We start from the raw sequence: 21694 nt of genomic DNA, 5'->3' as shown, positions 1-21694 counted from the left end.
TCCTTCCTTGACTTCTCCCTGCAGCTGGGGGAACAACCACCCAAGGAAGCTCTGTACTGCTTAGAGCTGCTCATCAGGCTGTTACGTGGTGGAGGGCAGTATAGCAATCAGCTGATGCCATTCAATGGTACATGTTATCCCAAGGTACCCTGAAACCAAGTTCTCAGTCGTAGAGCAAGAGGGAGGCAGTAACTTTAGTAGGTAGTGATAAGCCAGGTCCTCAGCTTGCCGTTTGTCTTGCACATCTGCAAATCCTTATGATCCCAAACCCACAGACTTTAGTGTTTCTCCCTCCCTGCCCCCTGCCCGGTTTCCTATATTATTCTTCTATTCAGGGATCTCATCTTCTGTCCTTCTGTTTCCCTTTTTCCTGGAGGCAGTGTGTAACTGAGGATCTGCCTTTGTTTCCCGCTCCCCCCGCCCCCAACTCTCACTTATCCCCTGCAAACACCAGCACTTTTGCATTTTTTTTGCCTAGTCTTTTCCTTCCTAAACTTCCCTACCAGCATATCCAAATCTGTAAAAACCCATTCTCTTTTTCCATAGAAATAATCTTTCATTTCAAATATGTAATGTGACATAGTGACTCAGGTCTTTGCTTAAGGACCGTTTCCCTAAGACATTTTATTCCTTTTGAACTGCTTTTAGAAAAAAAAAATTCCTTAGCCCATTCCTTACCACATGTGTTTGGAGGGCGGGGCCTTCAAATTTGGCATAGCTACACTGCTGTTGGACCTAAATCTGCTATAATCAAAGTGTGCAGATGGCCTCAGTTTTCTTTAGCCAGTAAGTGTTCGCAGTCCTATTTTCTCGGCTGAGGGTTCGTACAGCTTTCGATATGTGCTTTTGTATGATGCTCTTGCTGCTGTATGTGCTACAGCGATACAACCCATGGTTTTGTTGCTGTAACTCACTACTCGCCTGGCTCTGCAAGGAACTGTGGCCTGGATGGAGCGTGTTCAACACATGGGATAACTCATCTCTGTCTTTATAATGTCTTATTTGCTGGCTTAGTGCCACAGAGGTTTTTGCTGCTGGAAGAGCGTTAGGTGTGAGTGAGATCGACCTGGCTGGAGAGGCAGGCAAAGCCGCTGAAGAAGAGGGCACAAGCACTATTTCTAAGGCAGAGACGAGTGTTAGGTTTGGTTTGTGCCTTGGGCTGCCTATGAATATCCATGTAATAGCTGGGCCTCCATTTGTCACGCAGCAGTTGCTTGGAGTTACTTGAATGTTCTCTGTGTTGATGATGTTTCTGGTGTTCCAGGGTTGATAAAGGCTGTAAACAAATCCTGAGTAAAATTCAAGTGGCTGATTTGCAGCCTAGTAATGTGGGAAACCGCCTCTTTACATGCTGCCCTCTGGTCTTTGAGATCACATAAGCTGCAGCAGCACATTACCAGCTGTCGGCATTTGGCCTTGGTCCTGCTGTGCCTCTGTTACACTCTGAATGGGATCAGGAGCAAGGCCTTTCCCCAGGCCTTGCAGGGATGGGGCTTGGTGGAGTTCTGCTTGCTCTGGCCGTGGTTCCCTCTGCCCTAGGCATGTGGTTAGGTGTTATTTGTATCAGAGCTGAAGCAAAAGTCAAGCAGCTGCTTCTGATCTCTGTCTGCAGTGACTAATCTGGAGAGCTGCCTAATACTCATCAAAGTCTACAAAATCAGGTAACTTTACAGTGAGAATAAAACAGCTCGTCTAGTTCTGCAGAACTGTACTGAAGTGTCTGTCTAGGGAAGGGAATTGTATGGCCTGGTGGGGGAAGGGGAAGCAAGTTCTCATGAGTGTGGGATCCATCCAAGAGTAATAATGTAGCGGTGCTGGATTGGAGCAGGGAGGAAGCCTTCTCTGTAGCCTTTTCTACGATGACCCTGGTGAAGGGCTGACACTGACTCCAGGTGCCGTTTTCCCAGTTGTTCAGACTGTAGAACACCATGTTAAAAAGAGGGAGAGGTGGGAAGGAGCAAGAGAAGACATTCTTATGAAAGAGATCTCTAGTGCACGTAAGTATGAAGTATGTCTTACATGGAGTTGTTCTTTTTTCCCTTGAAAGAAGGTATTCATGTACATGAGCCACAAGTTTCTGATGGTCACTGGACATGTCAGTACTAATCTTGGGAAAAGACTGCAATTACTCCCTCAAAACTAGGAGCCACGGTTAAGGAGTGGATCAGCACAGGACACTCACCGCTATGTACATCTGTTAACAGTGTAGGGCCAGGGAAAAAATTCTGACTGTGTGAAATGGAGTCAATCTTATCAGCACGTACACCACAAATACAAGCATGGAAAAAAATACTGGTTCAGCTCTTGAACCACATGAACTGGCACAGCTGTATTTTTTTCAGTGCAGTTGTACTGATTTATATAGCGTAGGATATGTTCTTAGTAGTTTAAAGATGTTTTCCAGCTTTGGACAGACTGGAAATTTAATTCAGCAACTGTAACTTATTTCTGGTTTTTGGGTTAGCTGCTATTGCCTATGGACTACAGACTAATGTACTGTAACCAAGTGGCTCTTTTCCAGCTGTAGCTCCTAGAATGTGACCAAGCAGACAAGATTTTTGCAGAAATTAAGTAATCTATCGATCGCAAAAGTAATGAATCTAGACCCGAGATGTTAAGAGAAGTAAATTTTGGGAAAACAAAGCATCTAAACAAGACTTACAGAGAAAACATGTATTTCACAAGAATATTCTCTGATAACTAATGAGGTACCCATGCTTCACACAGGTTAGACTCCTGTTTAAACAACAAGACCTTTAGTGGTCTACTGCAGTTACATATTAGTCAAACTCATTAAAATAACAAAATTAATGAAATTTTATTGGCAAAAATCAAGTTGAATGTGTTGAATTATATAGGTCATAGGAGAGAGCCTCAGTTTAGTTTATCAAAATACTTCAGTTTTCCAGCTGGATCTGGAATTATCTGTGCAAGAAAGAAAATTAAAATGTTAGTTGAAAAACAAACCACGCAAACACAACAAACCATAAAACCAGAACAGCATAGTATTTCATAATATGATGCTAAGACCAACCCACAAGCAACACTGAAGAGTAATTTATCAGTTGACTTGATACTAGATTACTGTTTAACTCTAAAGGTACCTAACAGCAGTAAGCAGAAAGATTTAACTAATTGGGGGAAGAGAGAGAGTGCAGCCTACCAAAGGAAGAATTTTGACAGTTGGGAGCACATACATCTATGCTGTTTGCCCCACAAGCAAGGTGTTTATAATAAATTAACGTCTGTAATCCAGAGTCTTAGAATTTACTTACAGTTCTTCCCTTGGCCACCACACTCTCATGGCTTCCTCTGGTTTGATCTGATTAAATCAAACACATTTAGAAGGCATGGCTACATCTTTGAGAAAGTCTTTTTGAACTACTCTGCTATTTAAATAATCTGCATCTTTTGCACGGAGGAGAAAGAGAATGCTTAGCTATTGTTTTAGGTCTTTAAATTGGTAGTATTGCAGCTGTTAATCTCAGCATTGTAAGAGTGTTTTTTAGAAAATATCTTAATGTCGTATTATTTAGGTAATCCATGGTTATGGAGGGCAGAACTTTTCAGTGCCAAAATATGTCTGTTAGGCCAGACAGCCCTCTTTCATTTTGCAGTCTTAATATGCAGCTTCCCCCACTAAGATGCTCTTCTGCTAGCTTGAAAGAGGTGACTCCTAGCCTCAAGTCATCCTGGGAAGTTTTCACATCCAGCAAAGAAACATGGTTTAATGTTCCACTGTTTTTACTATCAATTACAATGCTCACTACTCTGCTTAGGGGCTGCTGGGACTGCTTTTTGTTGAGACAGCTCTTAAACAACAATGCTCTGTCATCACCAGGTGGTTCAGAAGAAAGCCACACGGTCAAATAAATGACAGGGATCTCATCTGAACTAGGTGGCTCAGACCTCTAGTGAAAGTTTCATTATTCTGCTGAGGCTTGATCCAAGCCCAGAGAACACAAACGAGTTCAATGGGTGTAGATTTGAACCGTAGCTCTTCTGCTTGTAGTCACATGTAGGCGAGTAGTAGCAAAGGAGGAAGAGCTGTTGCGCAGCAAAGCAGTGCTCTCTGCTGGAGTTCTGATAGTGGCACGCTGTCTCTGTCAGATACTACAGCAGCCTGGGAACTCATATCTTTCTTTTTTTGGGTAGTGCCTAGGATTCACAGTAAGACTCCACAGAACCAAGAATTTATATGGACAAATAACTGAGAAGCTAGGATAGACTCAAGAGTTTCCAACTTCCTCTCATCAAGTGTTAACAGGAAAAAAAGTTCTTGATCATGAACTCATTGCTGCTCAAGAGAGTTTTGTTCATACACAGGGAATTTGAAACAACTGGAATATGACTGGTGTGAGGGAAATGAGCTCCTAATGAAATAGGTAGTAATCTAAAAGCTGTAACTATAATAATGTGAGTTTACTCATATCATCTCATTGAAAGTTGCAAAGACTTTGGATTTGGCTTTAGTGGAAATGATAACTGATCGTTTTCTGGTAGTACATGCATTTAAATATAAACAGTGACTTACTGTTTCACTGCCAGGTTTCCAACCAGCAGGGCACACTGGAAAAAAAAAAAAAGGACAAAGTTAGTAAGGGTATTTTTACACACACTTACTTTAGTGGACTTAATATTCTCTTTCTGAACTTGAAGTAAAACAGCACACAAGTGTCACATTTAAGTATCTGCAACTATTAAATACGCAGTTTTCTTTATACATGGGATGGTGTCATAACAGTTTATACCTGATACCACCTACCACTTCTGTTAACTGCAAACTGCGTGTCTCTGGATGAATGTCTATGCCTTGGTTTAATTCTTGTGCCCTTCTAGACAAAGTACCGGCAAAGCAGTATCTGAGAATGAACTCCTATTCTAGTAGAAACAAAAGTTTCATGATGAAATTCAGGATACTACACAGAGATCTACCTTTCTTTCTTTAAAACCAATGCTAGGGGAAATTTTTTAGCAAAGAAATCAGTTCAAAGATTCCACAAGGCACTGAGTGATTTTTATTTGAAGCCTTGCTCAGGAGTAAAGGGATTATAACATGCAATTAACAGGCAGTGTGGCTGAGAGCCCTGTGACCACCCGTACAGTTGCACATTCTGGCGTGAAGCTCTCATCTGTTCAGAGCTCTGCGTCTGAGGCTTTAGCCCAATGAGTTATGCCATATTACGCTGCTTTAAGGCATGCTGTCAGACAAAATACTGCAAATGCAGTTAGGAATTGTGAAGAACTTTTTTTTTCCTGTTCTGTGCAAAGAATCCAATAAGGCATCTAGGGAGGCTCTCCTCAGCATTCATGGAAAAAGCTGGTGAGATTCCATGTAGAGCTGGAAAGAAATGCAGTACTCTGGAAACACACTGCAGATCAATGTAGTGTAAGACAGCTTTGTAACTAAATAAGAGAGGCTGAATTTCCTTAGTCAAAAATGCATTGCCTAAGTATCAGCATTTAGCTTTTTAAATCTGTACAGCAAAGCATAATAATGATTTGTATCTTCAGATAAAGGTACTTTCAAATATCAGGTGAAATTGAGTTAAAATGGAAGTTAAGCCACTGAACATGTGTATTAATATTTAAACAAATCTTTAAGTAAATGAACGTGTTGATTTAAACACATTATTTAAAGAGATGTGAAAAGTTCACCCTATCCTTGAACTGGGGAGATACCAATTCCTGAGGCAAAGTAATGACCTGAAGCCAGTGAAAGCTCCTTTGTCAGGGGAAATGATCACATAGCACTTGTAAAGAAAACACAAGTAATGGCGGTCTAGCTTTCACAGTATCACCACGTATCTTGACATGAAGCACTCTCAATTACTTGTCACAGATCCTCAATGAATGACACAGGACAAGGATGGCCTGCATCTCAATTATTTTAGCATGCCAAAATGTACTGAAATATTGGGCCTGATTCTTCATGACCTCATATTTTGTACAGATTTATGCTTCTGACAGATGGTACATAATGCCTTAATTCAGACGAAGGAATGCTTTATGCTCTGCACTCTCATGGATGTGAAGCAAAATGTGAACTACTACACTAGAAGCAACCTATGGAGGTACCAAGACCACAGAATCTCGTACCATGGCAATCAAACCACTTCATTCACTGCACGAGGCTAGTCTCTACTGCTACTGAGTACCTTTCTTCCAAAAAGCTACAAAGACAGCTTCCAGTCTAAGTAAAACCATCTTCAACATGAAAGTATTTAAAAGAGCACCTTCTCCATGTTTGTCGGTGTATTGGAATGCTTGTACTAAACGAAGCGTTTCATCCACTGATCTCCCAACAGGAAGGTCATTCATTGTGATCTGTCGAAGGATTCTTTTATCATCAATAATGAAAAGGCCTCTGTGAAAACATATTTTTTTTGGTGTGTGTTAGGAAACAGAACTAATTACAGTGTTGTGTTTACGCATGATTGTGTCTGCTGGATGGGAAGAATTTGATGTCTGCAAACACCATACAATAGCCACCACCTTAGAATACTAGAAACCTACTATTCTTTACCTGGGGTATCAGATGACATGAGCTGAGGGTAAGTTAAAAAACAAAAAAGGATACTTCTCTGCAGAACATAAAACTAAGCTTTGACAGACCCTGCCAGGGGATGTTGCAGATGCTATGATGTTACAGGGATCCCAAAAGCAACTAATCAAATTTATGAAAGATATATCTCTTGAGGCCATTAGTTTACCCTTAGTCTTGACTCCCCTTGGACTTGTGAGGTCCCTGAGTAACTGCAGTTCTGGGGAATTCTGCATGTTTGGCCTGCCCTAGGTATCTACTGATGACTGCCCTTAAACAGGATATTAACCTCCACCCCTGTTCTGACTCATTCTGACTATTTTTTTGTGTTATTATTTATTTTGCCTCTCAGCATGAATCCCCAAGTAAAAACTGCTCTTGAAGAAAAATTTCAAATGCTTCTTTAGATATAAAATAGCAAGTACTACCCCAGCAAAAAACCAAAAAAACAAAACCAGAACTGTAACCAAGTGAAATACCTAAGTGTATGCCCTTGATCTTCCAGATATACTCCATAATCCTTTGAAATTTGGTGCGTCAAATCTGAAAGAAGTGGAATCTTCATAGGTCCAAGTCCTCCTTGTTTTCGAGGAGTATTAATCCTTTGAAAGAAATGAGATACAGATGTATTTCTCATAAAGATTTATATTCCCTGCACAAAGTTGGAAGTCACAAACCAGAACATTACAGACAGAAGGTTTTAGTGCAAGTGACTTTTTTTTTTGTTCTGCACACAAGGGAGATGAATACTATTCATGGTTTGAGCAAAATGTTCAGTAGATCTTTTGCCATTTTTGGCCACACCTATTAATAATGACCTCTTTCCTATCAGTCATATTTGCTTTATACCAACGTGCTCATGAATTGGGACAGTGTGATTAATTTACAGATACTTGCATCCTTATCTGTCTCTTTTTTTTTTTAATCTGTAGTATTTTTTTGACTGAGACATGATATATTTCGAGCAATACATATTAAACAAGCTTCAAAGATAAAGGTACTTTCATGCATTAGGGTTAAAAATTTTTACCACTGAAAAATATTTTGAACATTTGTATCAATAGCATCATGCTTTTACACATTATGATATACCTATATAGGCTAAAAATCTGGGAATACAGTTCTTCAGCTAAGATGAACCCATGAATAATTTTTAGTGGAAGACAAGAATAAGATACATACCATGCTAAGTGAGTGAACTTTGAATCCACAGAACATGCTACTACTTCGGTATTTATTGCTCTGAATTCTCCAATTCTGTCACTGAAGGCGATTATCTCAGTTGGACATACAAATGTGCTAGATAATTTAAGATAAGATAAAGTCAAAATTTCATGAAACATCCACCAAGTTCTCTGTTTAACTTAAAATTGTAGATTTATCATAAATTATTTCAGCTTTTACTTATTTTTTATTGCTTCTTCAAGTATTTAACCGAAATGCTGCCTGACAAATCTTCCAGCCTCAGACTGTAGCTTAGTTACAAATGGTTTATTACTGAAGAAGATGATAAACCTACAGTTAGATTACAATTTGGATACAAGCATTTTTACAGTTACTTTCTTTGAGACTTTATGACTATTAAGTGGCTGAATTTAAGCACAATACGCCATTTTTTCCAGAGGAACATACTATAATTTGTTGTTACTGTGCATGTCTGCAAATTTTTACTATTTTGACTTGAACTTTCTCCCTTTCTGCACTACAGAAGAAATAAAGTGGAAAAGATCAGTTTCTAGGGCCTTGAAGCTAAGGGCCAAGAGCCACGTTATTTCCTTTATAATATTAGGTAGTTGCGCATCTCTGTCCTCTTTTCTTCATTTTGTGGAAATGAATGGGATTGTCTGGTAGAAAGCAGAAATGTTTTCACTCAACCAATTAAGTTACTGCATTCCAAATAAAGGAGGGTAATGTTAAGTGTTCTTAGGGTGTTATGGGATGAGCTTAAAGGGAAAATGCCATCTCTTAGATACACTACATACACTCTAGAAAATACAGGTGGGATGCTGTCTTCTGTTTGCAGCAGCGATTTACAATGTCATACAAAATGTAAAGGCTGCCTGACTGGGTACTACAGACGGAAAGTTATTTTTTTCTGTGGAGACACAAATTAGTGGGCACACTTACTAGGACGCAGACTGTGTTACAATTTTACCAATGCATAATTAAAACACAAATGCAAAGAATATATTTTCTTCTGCCACTCCTTTCTTCTCCCCCAAACCCTTACCAAACAAAAAACAAGACCTCAAAAAAAGAGAAAAATCAATGAACTGCGAGTCTAGTGTAGCTGCACTCAGTCTTGGTATGTCTCCAGTGGTCTTACTTACAAGTCGAGAGGGTAGAAGAAGAAGACAAGGTATTTTCCTTCATAATCTGTTAATTTCAGCTCTTTAAACTCTCCATTAATGACTGCTGTTCCTTCCCAGTAAGGTGCTGGCTTGGAGACTGAAATACAAAAACCGTTCAAATAAAAGTCAGAATATGAAGCACGTGTTCAAACAAAGCTGTTCATTAGCTAGCTCCTGTGCAAGGATAACTGTTCTACCTCCTGTTGCTTGAAAAACAACCTACTGCACACAGTTACAAAATGAAACTTTCTTACCACTTTAGAAAGTTCACAGCTGTCAGAAGTAACAGGACATGAAGAAATGTAGGTTTCAGTACATATGGAAAGTAAATAATGTGACCAACTTGTGCTTATACATGAGGCCTTTGAATCACTGACAATCAAGGCCACACAAACCTTATCTGGGCATATTGAAAAAACCACGTGTGCGCTGCCAGCTCATGGCAGAACATCTGTTAGACTGAAGGAGAACTGTTTAAGATTTTAGGAACCCTCGCTATTTTGTTATGAATAGCTGTTGGGAACCAGAAGCATAAGATGGTTGCAATTCGTATTGCTACTCTTTAACCCCACGAAAAACTACTTGGAATTTAAGGCCACAAGAAAATACATGCTACAACATGTTTAGGGGCAAATGCCTAAAAACACAGCGTATATTAATTAAAACTCCTAAGCAAATTGTAACTTGAAGAGAGTTGTGTTGTTAAAAAAAAAAAAAAAACAATTAAAATGCATGAAGTGTATTTACTATTCCTATCAAAAGGGATTAACAATGAATTTAAAGTTTTAAAAATGATTCTGCCAGGTACTGTTTTCATTAGTAATGTGAATTCTGAGACAAAAGGTAGGGTATGCTGGAGATACAGGTGATCTGAATACACTTGTGATGTCAAGGACATTGACATTCAGCTCCAGGAAATTCGGGAAATGCTGCTGAGAAAATATATGGAATCTTAATTATTATCTGGATGATGACTGTGTTGTTGGGCTCCCCTTTTCTGAGGACAACCCACAGCTGAAGAACATAGTTAGTGAGCAGGTACACCAAGGACTGCAAAAAATACACCAAATCATCAGCCAGATTGTGCCCCATGCGTGGGAAGGCAGTCATCTTTGGTTTCACTTGATACAACCCACAAGGGATGCAGTAATACAAGTACAGAGAGTCAGTAGGTACAACTGATAATTTCAGTTTGAATTTTTTTGAAGAAACGCTCTTCTTCCTCTCACGTCTTCTGCAGAATTCCTTCTGATCAGATTTCAAGCCCCGGACTTCTCACGGTTTTTTATTGAGTTTTTGCAGGTAGGGGACTATTTCCAAGTGAAAGCAAGGATTAATCTCCAAGTTACTTGGAGCTCTCCAAAAACGTTTCAAATATGTTGCTCTTTACAAAATAGTGACACCGCAAATCTAATCTCTTTGTAGCAAAACATTTTCTTCAACTGACCTTCAGATTAGGAGGAAGAAGGAAAAGAAATTAAATAAAATGTGTTGTATCTTAACCCCTTTCTAAATTAAGGTGATTCTTTTTGGTTTAAAAACACTTGTCTGAAATGCTGTAATAACTTACATTACAAAGGGAGGAAAACCCAAATAGTATTGGTTACAAATATCTTGAATGGTTTTCCAGCATTTTTTTTGCAGCATCTGTTTGCAAACATTTAAAGCAGAAGTTATGTCCTGGCTTGGTAGAGGAAAAGCATTTAAAGCTGTGAATTCTCACAGAGAAGATCGTTTCTACATGACTTCTCTCCATTCTCTGTTCTGCAGAACGAGACTTGAACAGGTGCCCCTGAACACCTTGTGGCTCCATGAAAGATGTTTGCATCTAGGTCTGCTATAAAGTATTACATAAAGTATTTAAATCACAAGAGAGCGTAGGCACAAAAGCGAGCGACAAAACAAGCCCAGTAATAACTGGTAAGCGTTACGAGAGGTGACTCTTCAGTACTTCTAACCGCAGTGTGAGCACAAAACACTTCTGTATATTGTTTAAAGCGTTTCCCTTAACTCTCTCGCCGTTTCTGAAACCACAGACCTCGCTAAACGTCTCCGAAACGTTAAACTCGTTGTCAGTTTACCAGGATAAAAACGTAGGGCTGGAAGGGAGGGTGGGCCGGCCCTCCCGAGGCCTCCCGGGAGGCAGCATGCACGCTGCTACGGCCAGAAGCCGATGTGGGAAGGGAAGGCATCCGGCAGCCGCGGGGCGTGTGGCGGGTACCACCTCCACAGGGACACCCGCGACCAAACCGCGACGGTGACCCGGCGGGGGGCCCGCGCAGGGCCCGGGGCTGCTCTCGGCGCAGACGGCAGGCAGCGGGAGCGGCGCCCCGCCGGGGAAGAGCCGCGCGGCCGCGGGACCCCGGGAGGGCCGCAAGCCCGCCCGGCCGCGCTGCCCCTGCTGCGGCGGGCACAGGGCGCCCCGCGGCCGCCGCCCCCGCCCGCCGCGGAGGGCCAATGCGCTCCGCCCGACGTGGCGCTGCCCGCCGCTCTCCCACTCCGCGCGCTGCGCCCGCGGAGGCGGCCGCCCCCCGCCCACCCCGCGGCCGTTAACGGCCCCGCGCGCCGTGGCACGCTCCCTCCGCGGCGCGAGTGGAGGCGCATTGCGGGAGCCTCCTCCCCGCCCCGGCCCCGGCCCCGGCCCCGGGCCGCCCCTCAGCGGCAGCGCGACACGGGGCGCCCGTACGGCATCCCCCGCCCGCGCGCCCCCCGCTCCCTCGGCAGCCCCAGCGCCGCCCGGCACCTACTCTTGGCCTGGCTGAGGTGCAGCGAGTGGTCGGAGACGGGCACGCGAGCCGCCTCCCCGGGGTAGACCTGCCCCCCCGCGTAGTAATGGCACTGCTCGTCCCCCCGCTGCCGCGCCGGGCGCGGCTCCTCCGCCTCCGCCGCCTCGCCTCCCAGCGCCGCCGCCAGCAACAGCAGCAGCAGCGCGGAGCGCCGGGCCCGCGCCCCGCCGCCCGCCCGCAGCCGCCGCCGCGCCGCCTCCATGGCCTGCCGAGCGAGTGCACGTCCCCGCGGCGCGGCGGCGCAGGGGCGGTGGCGGGGCGGAGTTGGCCGGTCCTCTCGCCCACGCCCCCAGCCGCACGGCCAGCCCCCCGCGGCCGCTCCCGGCGCGGCCGCCCGCCGGCCCGCGGTGGCTGCGTGAGGAGCGGCGGAGGCCCGAGGCCCCCAGACCCGGCCTCTCGGTGGGGCTGGGCGCTACCTGCCGCCTGGGCCCCGGGGCCCGGGCCGCGCCGGCGGGGCTGTGGCCTCGTGCTTAAGCTCCAGAGGAAATGGTAAATTATGTACGTGTCTAGAGAAAAAGAGAAAATAAAAATACACGTGCATTCTCTCACGTGGAGGGAGGGCGTCCAGTGCGTGTGATTGCAGAAGGAAACTCTGCCAATATATGAGATTTCCTGACCGGTATCTCTCTTATCTGTGGCAGTGTGGGTTCTGTGGGCGTTTCATCACTCGCGGTCATACCAATCTATGCCAAGTGCAGCTTGTACGTTCTGGCCTAACGAATACACAAAATGTGAAAAAGTGTATTGCCTTAGGTCTGAAATCTTGAATTGCTGCCAGCTGGGCAGCGAATTGTGAATGAGCTTCATGTAATGCACGTGGTGGCTGCGTTAAGAGTGTGGTTAAACAGAAATGAGGCTGCTAAGTGCCTTTAATTCATAGACTCACATAATGGTTTGGGTTGGAAGGGACATTTAAAGTTCATCTAGTCCAACTCCCCCTGCAATGACCAGGGACATCTTCAATTCAGTCAGGTTGCTCAGAGCCGTGTCCAACCTGACCTTGACTGTTTCCAGGGATGGGGCATCTACCACCTCTCTCGGCAACCTGTGCCAGGGTTTCACCACCCTCAGCATAAACAATTTCTTCCTTATATCTAGTCCGAATCGGACCTCTTTTAGTTTAAAACTGTTACCCCTTGTCCTCTCACAACAGGCCCTCCTGAAAAGTTTGTCCCCATCTTTCTTATAGGCCCCCTTTAAGTACTGAAAGGCTGCACTAAGGTCTCCCCAGAGCCTTCTCTTCTCCAGGCTGAACAACCCCAACTCTCTCAGCCTTTCCTGGTAGGAGAGGTGTTCCAGCCCTCTGATCATCTTCGTGGCCCAGATGTCTTGGTTCAAGTTTGCCTCGTGAGAGGTCATTTTGCCCAGTGCTGAGTAGATTGTGGTTCATATCACAAAACAGAAGCATAGCTAGAAGGTAATTCAGCAGCATATTTCATAACAAGGAAGATTTTGAAGACAGTAAGGAGGCTGTGACAAGCAGCAGGCAAGGCTTTGCAGCACAGTGTCCGGTTGAACTAGGTTACGCAAGGCATATCTGTTTGACTGGGATGGTTCAGGTTGTCTGTCAAGTGTATTGGTTAAACTGTAACGAGAATCCTTAAAAATTAAGAGGTGAGAGAGCTGGACCTATCCCTTGTTGAAGGTGGGGACACCATTGACCTCTTTCCCTCTGGGAAAACTAGTGGTTCAGTAAAAAGGTTACCCCAGACTGACGAAGTTAGGCTCTTAGCAGAGGAACATCTGCATCGCATCCTGTCTCTGCAGATGATTTGTGATAAATGTACCTTCAGGACAGTATGGTACCCACACCAGAATGGACAGTACAATTTCTCTCTTTTAAAAATGATACAAAACAGGTACACAAAGAGCAGAGCCAAAAGAAAATGCTGAGGGCCGTTTTCAAAGAATACAGGCTCTGTAAAAGAAGCAAGGGATTAGCAAGGCTCCTATGATTATATATTGTGTCTTGAAAAAATCCTACTATTTTTCTGGTTTCCTACAACAGAACCCACCCTTCAAAAAGATATTTCACAAAATTAAGTTCACGGAAGTGGGAGAAACAAGACCTGGAAGGCATGCTTGCACTTCTTAACCTGTGATTTTAGTGTTCCTTTCTCCCAAAGCTCTGACTGCTCTCCAGAAGGAGCTCCTTTCCTTTCCCGTCTCTTGCCATGTTTGCCTTTAAGCTCCAGTGTAGGTTCTACAAGTTAGGGATCATGCTTGTAGCATGCCACTCATACTGTTAGAGTCACAGTAATAATCTTACTTGGGTGTATTTGCCCACCTGAAGGGATTGAAGATTACTGAGGATGGGAAGGGTAAGGCTCTGGAACAACCCTCCGACAGCTACAGAAGCAAAATACCCACATAGCTATCGGACTTGATCAGCATGTGTGAAATTATACAAAATTGTATTAAATGTCTGCCTCAGGGGAAATGGACTTGATGGCACATGAGATCCCCTTGTCCTGCTTTTTTCACAGTGAGTTGATGGTGGCCAGTCTCTCTGATTATACCTCCTAAAATGCTGGAAGCAGGATAAAATCTGATCTTCTTTTCAGTGCTGCTGTTTAAGTTTGACTTCCCTCCCCTTTCAAGGGCATGTCGTTAAGGGGAGGATGAACAAAACCCATTTGCTCATATTAAGTGCTCTAGCTCTGGTGGAAAAAAGCACTTCAACAATCTTTGTACTCCCACTGGTTTCAGATTTAGGTGTGCCTTAACATTTAAGCTTGCTAAAATGTGTTGACAGATTACTGTCTTACATGATCCAACTCTAGTAGTATTGAATTTAATATCAAGCTTTCCTCAATCTCACTGCTTGTAAGGAAAGTGACAGTCATGGCCTCTGCGAGTTCACAGAGAAAGCTATTTTGGTTGTCCCTGCTCTTCTCTTTTTGCTGGTGTTTTGAGCCATAGGAAATGGCAATTTGAAAAGTAGTCATACAGTAAAGTTGAAAAAAAGAGCAGTTGAGAGGTATGTGCTTTGCATAGTGTTAACTACCTCAGTCAAAAGATATTCCCAAATACTTATAAATGAGAGCGAAAACCGGTAAAATCAATGCAGTAAAAAAAGAAAAGAATCAGGCCTCTTGTGAGTGGAGAAAATGCTGAAGGACAAAAATAGGTTTTATCTGCAGAATATAATGTTAGTTAAATAGCACTAATTTAGAGGTTCATATGTGATTAAGAACATGGAACAGAGTTCAAAAGAGCAACACAAAAGACTTTCTGGCTGCTGCTGTACTATCAAGGCTTCTGCAAGTGATTAAAAAATGAAAAATTTCGTAAATGAAATCCAAATATATATCAATCTTCACTATCCAAACAGAGAACACGGGCAGCCTTCTTTCTTTGCCCAGTGATCAAATACTTGAACTGAATGCTGATTTTTGTGTTTAAATTGATGAAATTAAGTGGTGCTGTTAATATGTAGTAAGAGAAACACTGTGCTACATTCATCCAGTTGTACAGCTCTTCTGAAATTGGTCAGGTTTACCATGTGCAAAGTGAAAACTCTTAAATCCTTCCTTTCCTCCACGACGTTACAGGCTGTGTTCTTGCATGTCATGCCATGTTCAGGCCCACGAGGATGGTTCAGTTTTGGCAAAGGGCTTGAATGTGGCAGGGTGTCATTGCCACGGTGGCACTAAAGTTATGGAAGCAGGGAGTGATTTAGGCTATTAAAGGAGTTTAGAAATGGTTGTGGAGGTTCTGTGTGTTCTTGCTTGTAGTAATAAAACCCCTCACTGTCATTTAAATGACCTAATATAAAAATATCTTGGAAAAATTAGCATAGTATATTGTAGCAAGACGCCTGTCACCATTTCCTGGAACAGATGGTGCAGATGTTCAATATTGCATTGGTGAAACTAGCAGTTGGTTTTATCCTCCTCTTGGTTTACAGGGACATTTTAACAAATATATTGCATTGCTTGTCATGCATGATGAAAAATCTGTAGTGTAGAAAACTGTGCTGGAGAAAGGAGGGTAGAAAACTTCTGTTTTGTAAGTGGTGTTGGATCAGAATGATCATAATTAAAATTAACAATTACAGAAGTCTTTTCCTTTTTGGCTCTTGATAAGGCTAGACTGGTGGGATCAGCTGTGTGTGTGCTGACTGCAAAGGGTCCTTGAAGAAAAAGTGTATCAGGCTGAGAAGTGCTGGGTGGTGCCATTTGCTTTGACAGGAACTTCATCCTGACTTCTAACTGCTGCTAATACTGTCAGCTAGCTGAGCAGTATGGCTGAGTAAATATAAACTTCTTCAAATCTGCTACTCGGTAGTGTAGAGGTATCATAGGTCTATTTGTTCCCAAAACCTACCTTTGGGGAATACACTAGCGTTCGGAGGTGAATTTATGTTTTTCCTCTGCAAACATACATAGAAAAGTTCTGCTTCATTTCTTTCCCTTTCTCCTCCAGCTGGCTCTGCTTCTTGCGGCATCAGTGTCAGAAACCCTGCAGGGCCTGTGTGATGGGAACAGGACTGAGTATGTTATTAATGTGTTTGGGTTTGACTGAGCATGATAAAAAAGGGTGATCAATACTCCTAGTCACTGGGCAATGGGGGAGTATGGTTCCTAAAGCACCGCCTGTTCCAAGCTTTCTTCTACCTCTCTGAGTGCTGAGAGAATCGATGAGTTTGTGAAACCACCTTCTTGACGTAATAAATAATGTAGTGCTTGTGGAGCCCTGTCAGTTTTCCCTTGGCTGTCACCTGGGGTGTGGGTTAGAAGTGTGTTTACACTCTAGCCCATTTTTTTTTCCTTTAACAAGCATGTATTCAAAGAAAGTGCCCATAATGTCTCTGAGCATTAGCACCATTTTTAGACAGTCGCACTGACAACTGAGGGCAGAGAAAGCCAACGCTGAACAGCACCTGTTAGACATATGCTGTCCTCTACAAGTCAGTGGGCTATGAAGGATGGTTGAGGTATTGCACTGGAAAACCAACGCTGGATGTCTGTACCTGCCCTTGGCAGCGTGCTGCTGACGTGCCCTGAGTCCATCACAGCTGGGAGCTTGCTAGCCAAAATAACCTAGCTAGCTTTGTCTGTTGCTGCTGAACAAGAGAGACCTTCACCCACAGAGCAGTAACCCCACTGTGTCAAGTGTAGTGGTCTCCATCACTGTCATTCACGAGGGTTCACAGGCTCCTGCCCTCGGGGTCCTACCCTGGGTTCTGCCTTCTCGGGTCTGAACTGAGACTAGCGCAGTCTGGTCTAAGTCTCGAGCTCAGTCAGCCTTTGGGGAAAGGTAGAAAATTTGTCACCTCAGCTCAGACAAAAAGCGAAGCTGCGTCCTGCCCTTGCAAGTGCCTGCACCACAGCCTCAAACCAGAAGAGAGACAGATGTTGCTGATGGTTGTTGATGACGCCGGGGTATGCCTTTTGTATGGGTGGTCACTAAAGCCTTGCTCAAGCTTATGGGTGTGCTAGCTGCCTTGCATTCGCGCTGAGGGGAGGAAAATGCAATGTTTAACTGTTGTTGAAAAAGTAGACCCTACTGCCTGAAGCATGGGCAATGACATCAAGATCTGTGGAGTACCCCATGATACTGGGATAACGTGGTCTTAAAAAATTCCCATCTCCTCTCCTTATACCTGCCTGCCCCTCTTCAGTCTTCTCTTGAAAAGCTTTTTGTATTATCTATTTTCTAGCACTGTTCCATATCTAAATTCACCTTTCTCTTCTATTGGGCCTTGTGAAAGAGAAAAATGGCTTTTGACCAGAAATACTAAGGCACCTTGATGTGTTAGTCGCTTTTACATTTCTCGCTAGGTGGCAGTAAGATGCTGTTATACCGACTAAAAAAAATAGTAATGTATTCTCCAAGTGAGGATCTAGTATCAGAAGCGCTTTTTCTTTTTTTTTTTTTTTCTAAAATGCAAGGTCCACATGTGTAGGAAATGCAAGATGAAATCTATATTCAATACTCATAAACAACCCCAGTTCCTGTGAACCTGTTACAACAATAAAGGTAATCAACCTTGTAGAATTTTTCAGTAAGAAGTTTTCTCTATTATGCCTCTGAGAGTGAAGATGCTGGGGATACTGAAGTAGTATCCTACTAGTAGAATTCTGTGATTCTGTAGTCTCTTAAAAAGGAGGACAAAGTAAGAAAAAAACAGCCACAAAACTTGTGGTGAAAGAGGTGGAAATTTGTAACAGAAGATAAATTTTAACCTGGTCACTATGGAGTACTAAAATCAATATTGGATCTTTGTGTCTGCTTCCTTTTTTGCTATCTGCACAGTTTACTGGGAGTTTAAATAGCAGTCCAGAAAGCTATCATCTCCACTTTAACTAAGCTAAGTGGCATGCACAGGTCCTCATTCCTCTCTGCTGCTTCAGAAATCTCTGTGCTCCATTTAGAATTGCTGTAAATAAATGAAGACTTTACCATTTTTTATGGTAACATCTTCATCTGTTCCAATTTAATTTTGCATACATTTCAGAAATTCAACTATTTCTGCTTGTCTGCTTGGTCCTAGAAGTTTCCATGCAAAGAAAAATTTCTTAGTCATTGGAAGTGAAATAGATCTAATATTTGTGTTCCCCAGACCATAGCTATATGTCTTGAATCTCCTTCAGTTAGCTCTTATAGTCTAATTTAGCATATAAGTTGTGTTGGTAGTAAACTGTACATTAATTTAGGTCAATGCTAACATAACCCCTGTTTGAGTCAAAGCTCCTTCTCTGCTTTGTATTGTGAACTTCCCAAGGGGCCTTGGGAAGCCATGCCTCTGTGCAAGAGCCAATATTTAATCTACCACATCTAAACTTGACATCAAGTGCTGTTGTTTTCCCAGAATTAAAGGGAAAAAAGCCCATCGTTTATAGCTAGGAGTTTTATTTATTATTGTGTGCTTACTTTTTCTTGAGAAAGGCATCATTCTTAGAAGTTTAGAAAAGGTTGCAAGTTTACAAACTCTTAAGTGAAAGCATAAGGATTTCAAGATACTATAGGTATTCAAGATAGTACACTTAAAGTGTACTACCTACATGCAAAGCATTGATACATTTATACCCGACAATCTCATTCACCATTACAGAATCAAAATATGGAGGAAAATGTTTAGAAGATACTAGTACTTGCTACAGGTGAGTGCAGTTGATTTTCTTGTTACCTGCTGCTCTTGAAGCCTAAAATAAAGAATGGTATGCAACTTATGCACTTAAATCACGGTACAAGAGCAAAACCCGAAATATTATGACTGTTTTTTTTCAGTATGGAGTCGAAAGTGATAAAAAAGGGAATGGGTTGGTTCATGCCATCAGGTAATCTGAAAATAAAGTAGCAGTTCTGCACGTGCATGGTTCCCGTTAATGCTGAGGGCTGCTCCCCATGCGTTTCGAAGCAGCAAAGCCTGTCCCTGGACATGGGGACGGGTATGTCCAAACGGCTCTGGAGCTGCAGCCATCTTGTCAAAATTTGTGTCATCTCTGCCATTCACTGGGTGGGAGGCGCTGCTAAATAATTCCCCCTATTTTTAAAAAGATTTAAAAACTTTCTAAGATTTTGAAGATGGTGAGTAATGCTGAGATGAATAAAATAATGTGTTGACCTGCTGCACAGCTAGCTGTTACATGGAATTATTCCTCAGGCCTGTGCTTTGAAATAGTTACAAAAAGTTGGCTGAGTGAGCTGAAGTTCCCAGTTAAGAAAGCTGATAACACAGAATAGTTTGTGGGGCAGAGTTCCTCTCTTAGACCTGCGTGTTGATTTCTGAGATAAGATTTCTGCCAGATGGTATTTTTAATGGAAATGAAACAAGCAGCACTTTAAAAAAACAAGGAAAAGTCAGGTTCCGTATCTCCTGATCATCCTGTAGGAAAGTAGTCTTCAAGGTCATTTGCAACATTTGCTGCCATTTCACAGAGGGCTGACACAAGTCTTTTCATCCTGGTGAGTCTGCAGCCACGTTAACCAACAGACTGGAGCCTCTTACTGTTTAGCAAGGAATAATTAATTTTAAAAACGCCTCATTAAAAATGCCTGGCATCATCTCTTCAGAGATTTCATTTTTATTACCTGTAAGGTCAGTTTACTTACTAGAAAACCATGGATACAGACAGAAACAGCTGTGGCAAGTTGGCATCGATAACTGAACAGGCCTGGCTGTGCCATGGGCTTTGTGCTCTGTTCCTCCCCAGGCAGCACGCCTTGCAAATCACCCGCTCGCTGCGCCTGGCGCCTGGGCATATTTGAATAGGTCACCGTAGGCAACCGCTGTTTATATTTACCAAATTATTTGTTAAGGGTCGGTAGCTCTTTATAATCCTATGCTGCTTCATGCTTCAGCACATCCATGTTTCCATCTTGGTGCTCCTGGGTGCTTCTGATAATGGCAGGAGAGCCACTGCGGGATTGTTATTGTAGAAGGGAGGGAACAGACTGTCACCAGCAACCTGGAGTATGTCCTCCCTCACCAAGGGGACAGGTTATGTAGACCTGTTTCCATGCTGGGTAGGTGTTTTTTCTGGAAAACAAAGAGCAAGCAGAAGGCTTCAGGTGACAGAACGTATAGCCTGGTCAGCAAATGTGCTAAATCCTTCCGCACCCACACAGAGAAAACACGAATCTGCCCTGTCTGTAGCTACAGGGGCTGGCTGTTTTTCAGAAGCTGTAAATATTTTGCTTTTAGCCTGAAGGTCTCTGGTGCGAAGCCTGCTGTCGGTGACGGCGCTGCTCCCACAACTGAAGAGTGCGAGCTTCCTTGGGCAGCAGTGCTCTGCTTCTTGGCAGACCAGTGTGGGAAGTCACTGGACTGAAACTGTCCCCTTTCCTCACCCCCAGTGGCACGTAACAGGTCCGAGCCTGGAAGAAAGGAAATGATGAGCCACATGCCTTGAGCTTTTGTGCAGTGTTGCCAAATCCAGGTGCTAAAAGGTTGAGAGATGAAAAGCGGTTAACTGTAATAGATGTGGAGACCTTTAGATGTCTCTTGTTCCTTGTATGCGTGTAAGGTTCACATGTCTGGACCGCCATGGAAGCCCAAAACTGTTGTTTTAAATGAAAGATGAGTTTTCAGATAATTGTGAGGCTTTCAAAGGAGGCATTTTGGGAAAATAAACAAGTATTGTGATGCTCCTGAAGAACTGTGCCCAGCCTTTGGGCAGCTGAAGGCAGAAGACCTGGAGGACTCTTCTCCTTTTGCCCTGGATCAGATTTGGTCTTGGCTCTTATGCAAGGCGGCTGTAAGGGCAGCGTGCACGGGGGTCTGCACAGCCACGTAGCCTCTGCTGTGCCCGCAGGCTTGTCCTGCCATGGGCTGGCTGGGGAAAAGGCCAGCAGCTCCTTCCACCATCCCTTCCCTGGCAGACAACTGCTGCTGCGATATGGACCAGGGTCAGGGGTCTGTCATTTTTGGAGGCCGGGTGGAGAAAAGGGGATTACAGGCATCACCAGAGGAGTCTGGAGTTACTCTGCTCCTGCTCTGCCCCACGGACCCCTCTGCCCTGCTTAAATACCTCAAAACAGCTGGGCCAGGCCTGGGTTTGGAGGAATGTCATCTCTGAAAGGTTGACTCAGGTGCCTGAGGGAATTAGTGTGGAATAAAGAGTTGAGGAAGCTGAACTGAGTCTGGGCATCAGGAATGTATCAAGAGACACAAATATTGCTAAAATATTATATGAAATATACGTTAATGGAAAAAATGAAACATTAGTGAAGCATGCGGAGCTGGAAACATTGCTATGGACGTTAGGTTTTCACAGAATCGCAGAATCATTAAGGTTGGAAAAGACCTGTAAGATCATCAAGTCCAACCATCAACTCAACACCACCACGCCCACTAAATCATGTCCCGCAATGCCACGTCCATAAGTTCCTTGAACACCTCCAGTGAGGGTGACTCCACCACCTCCCTGGGCAGCCTGTTCCAATGCTTGACCGTTCTCCCAGTAAAGAGTTTTTTCCTAATATCCATCCTAAACATCACCTGGCGCAACTTGAGGCCATTTCCTCTTGTTCTATCACTTGTCACTTGGGAGAAGAGACCAACA

At 43.4% G+C, this 21694-nt stretch overlaps 1 protein-coding gene across 1 annotated transcript in view; it reads right to left on the bottom strand.

Annotated features, from left to right (window-relative positions):
• Nucleotides 1-2793: 2793 nt before the first annotated feature.
• Nucleotides 2794-21694, bottom strand: part of PRDX4 (peroxiredoxin 4) — a 30660-nt gene continuing 11759 nt past the window's right edge. The window contains 8 exon segments of the mRNA XM_059817302.1: nucleotides 2794-2925; nucleotides 4535-4569; nucleotides 6237-6367; nucleotides 7024-7146; nucleotides 7727-7843; nucleotides 8875-8992; nucleotides 11643-11922; nucleotides 11924-12032. Of these exon segments, the coding sequence (XP_059673285.1) occupies nucleotides 2875-2925; nucleotides 4535-4569; nucleotides 6237-6367; nucleotides 7024-7146; nucleotides 7727-7843; nucleotides 8875-8992; nucleotides 11643-11922; nucleotides 11924-12032 (964 nt within the window). The 3' untranslated portion in view covers nucleotides 2794-2874.

The sequence above is a fragment of the Gavia stellata genome, chromosome 1 (assembly GCF_030936135.1).
Source record: "Gavia stellata isolate bGavSte3 chromosome 1, bGavSte3.hap2, whole genome shotgun sequence".
Classification (NCBI taxonomy): domain Eukaryota; kingdom Metazoa; phylum Chordata; class Aves; order Gaviiformes; family Gaviidae; genus Gavia; species Gavia stellata.
Note: the sequence above shows the minus strand (reverse complement) of the source record. Positions and strands in the feature narration are given on the sequence as shown.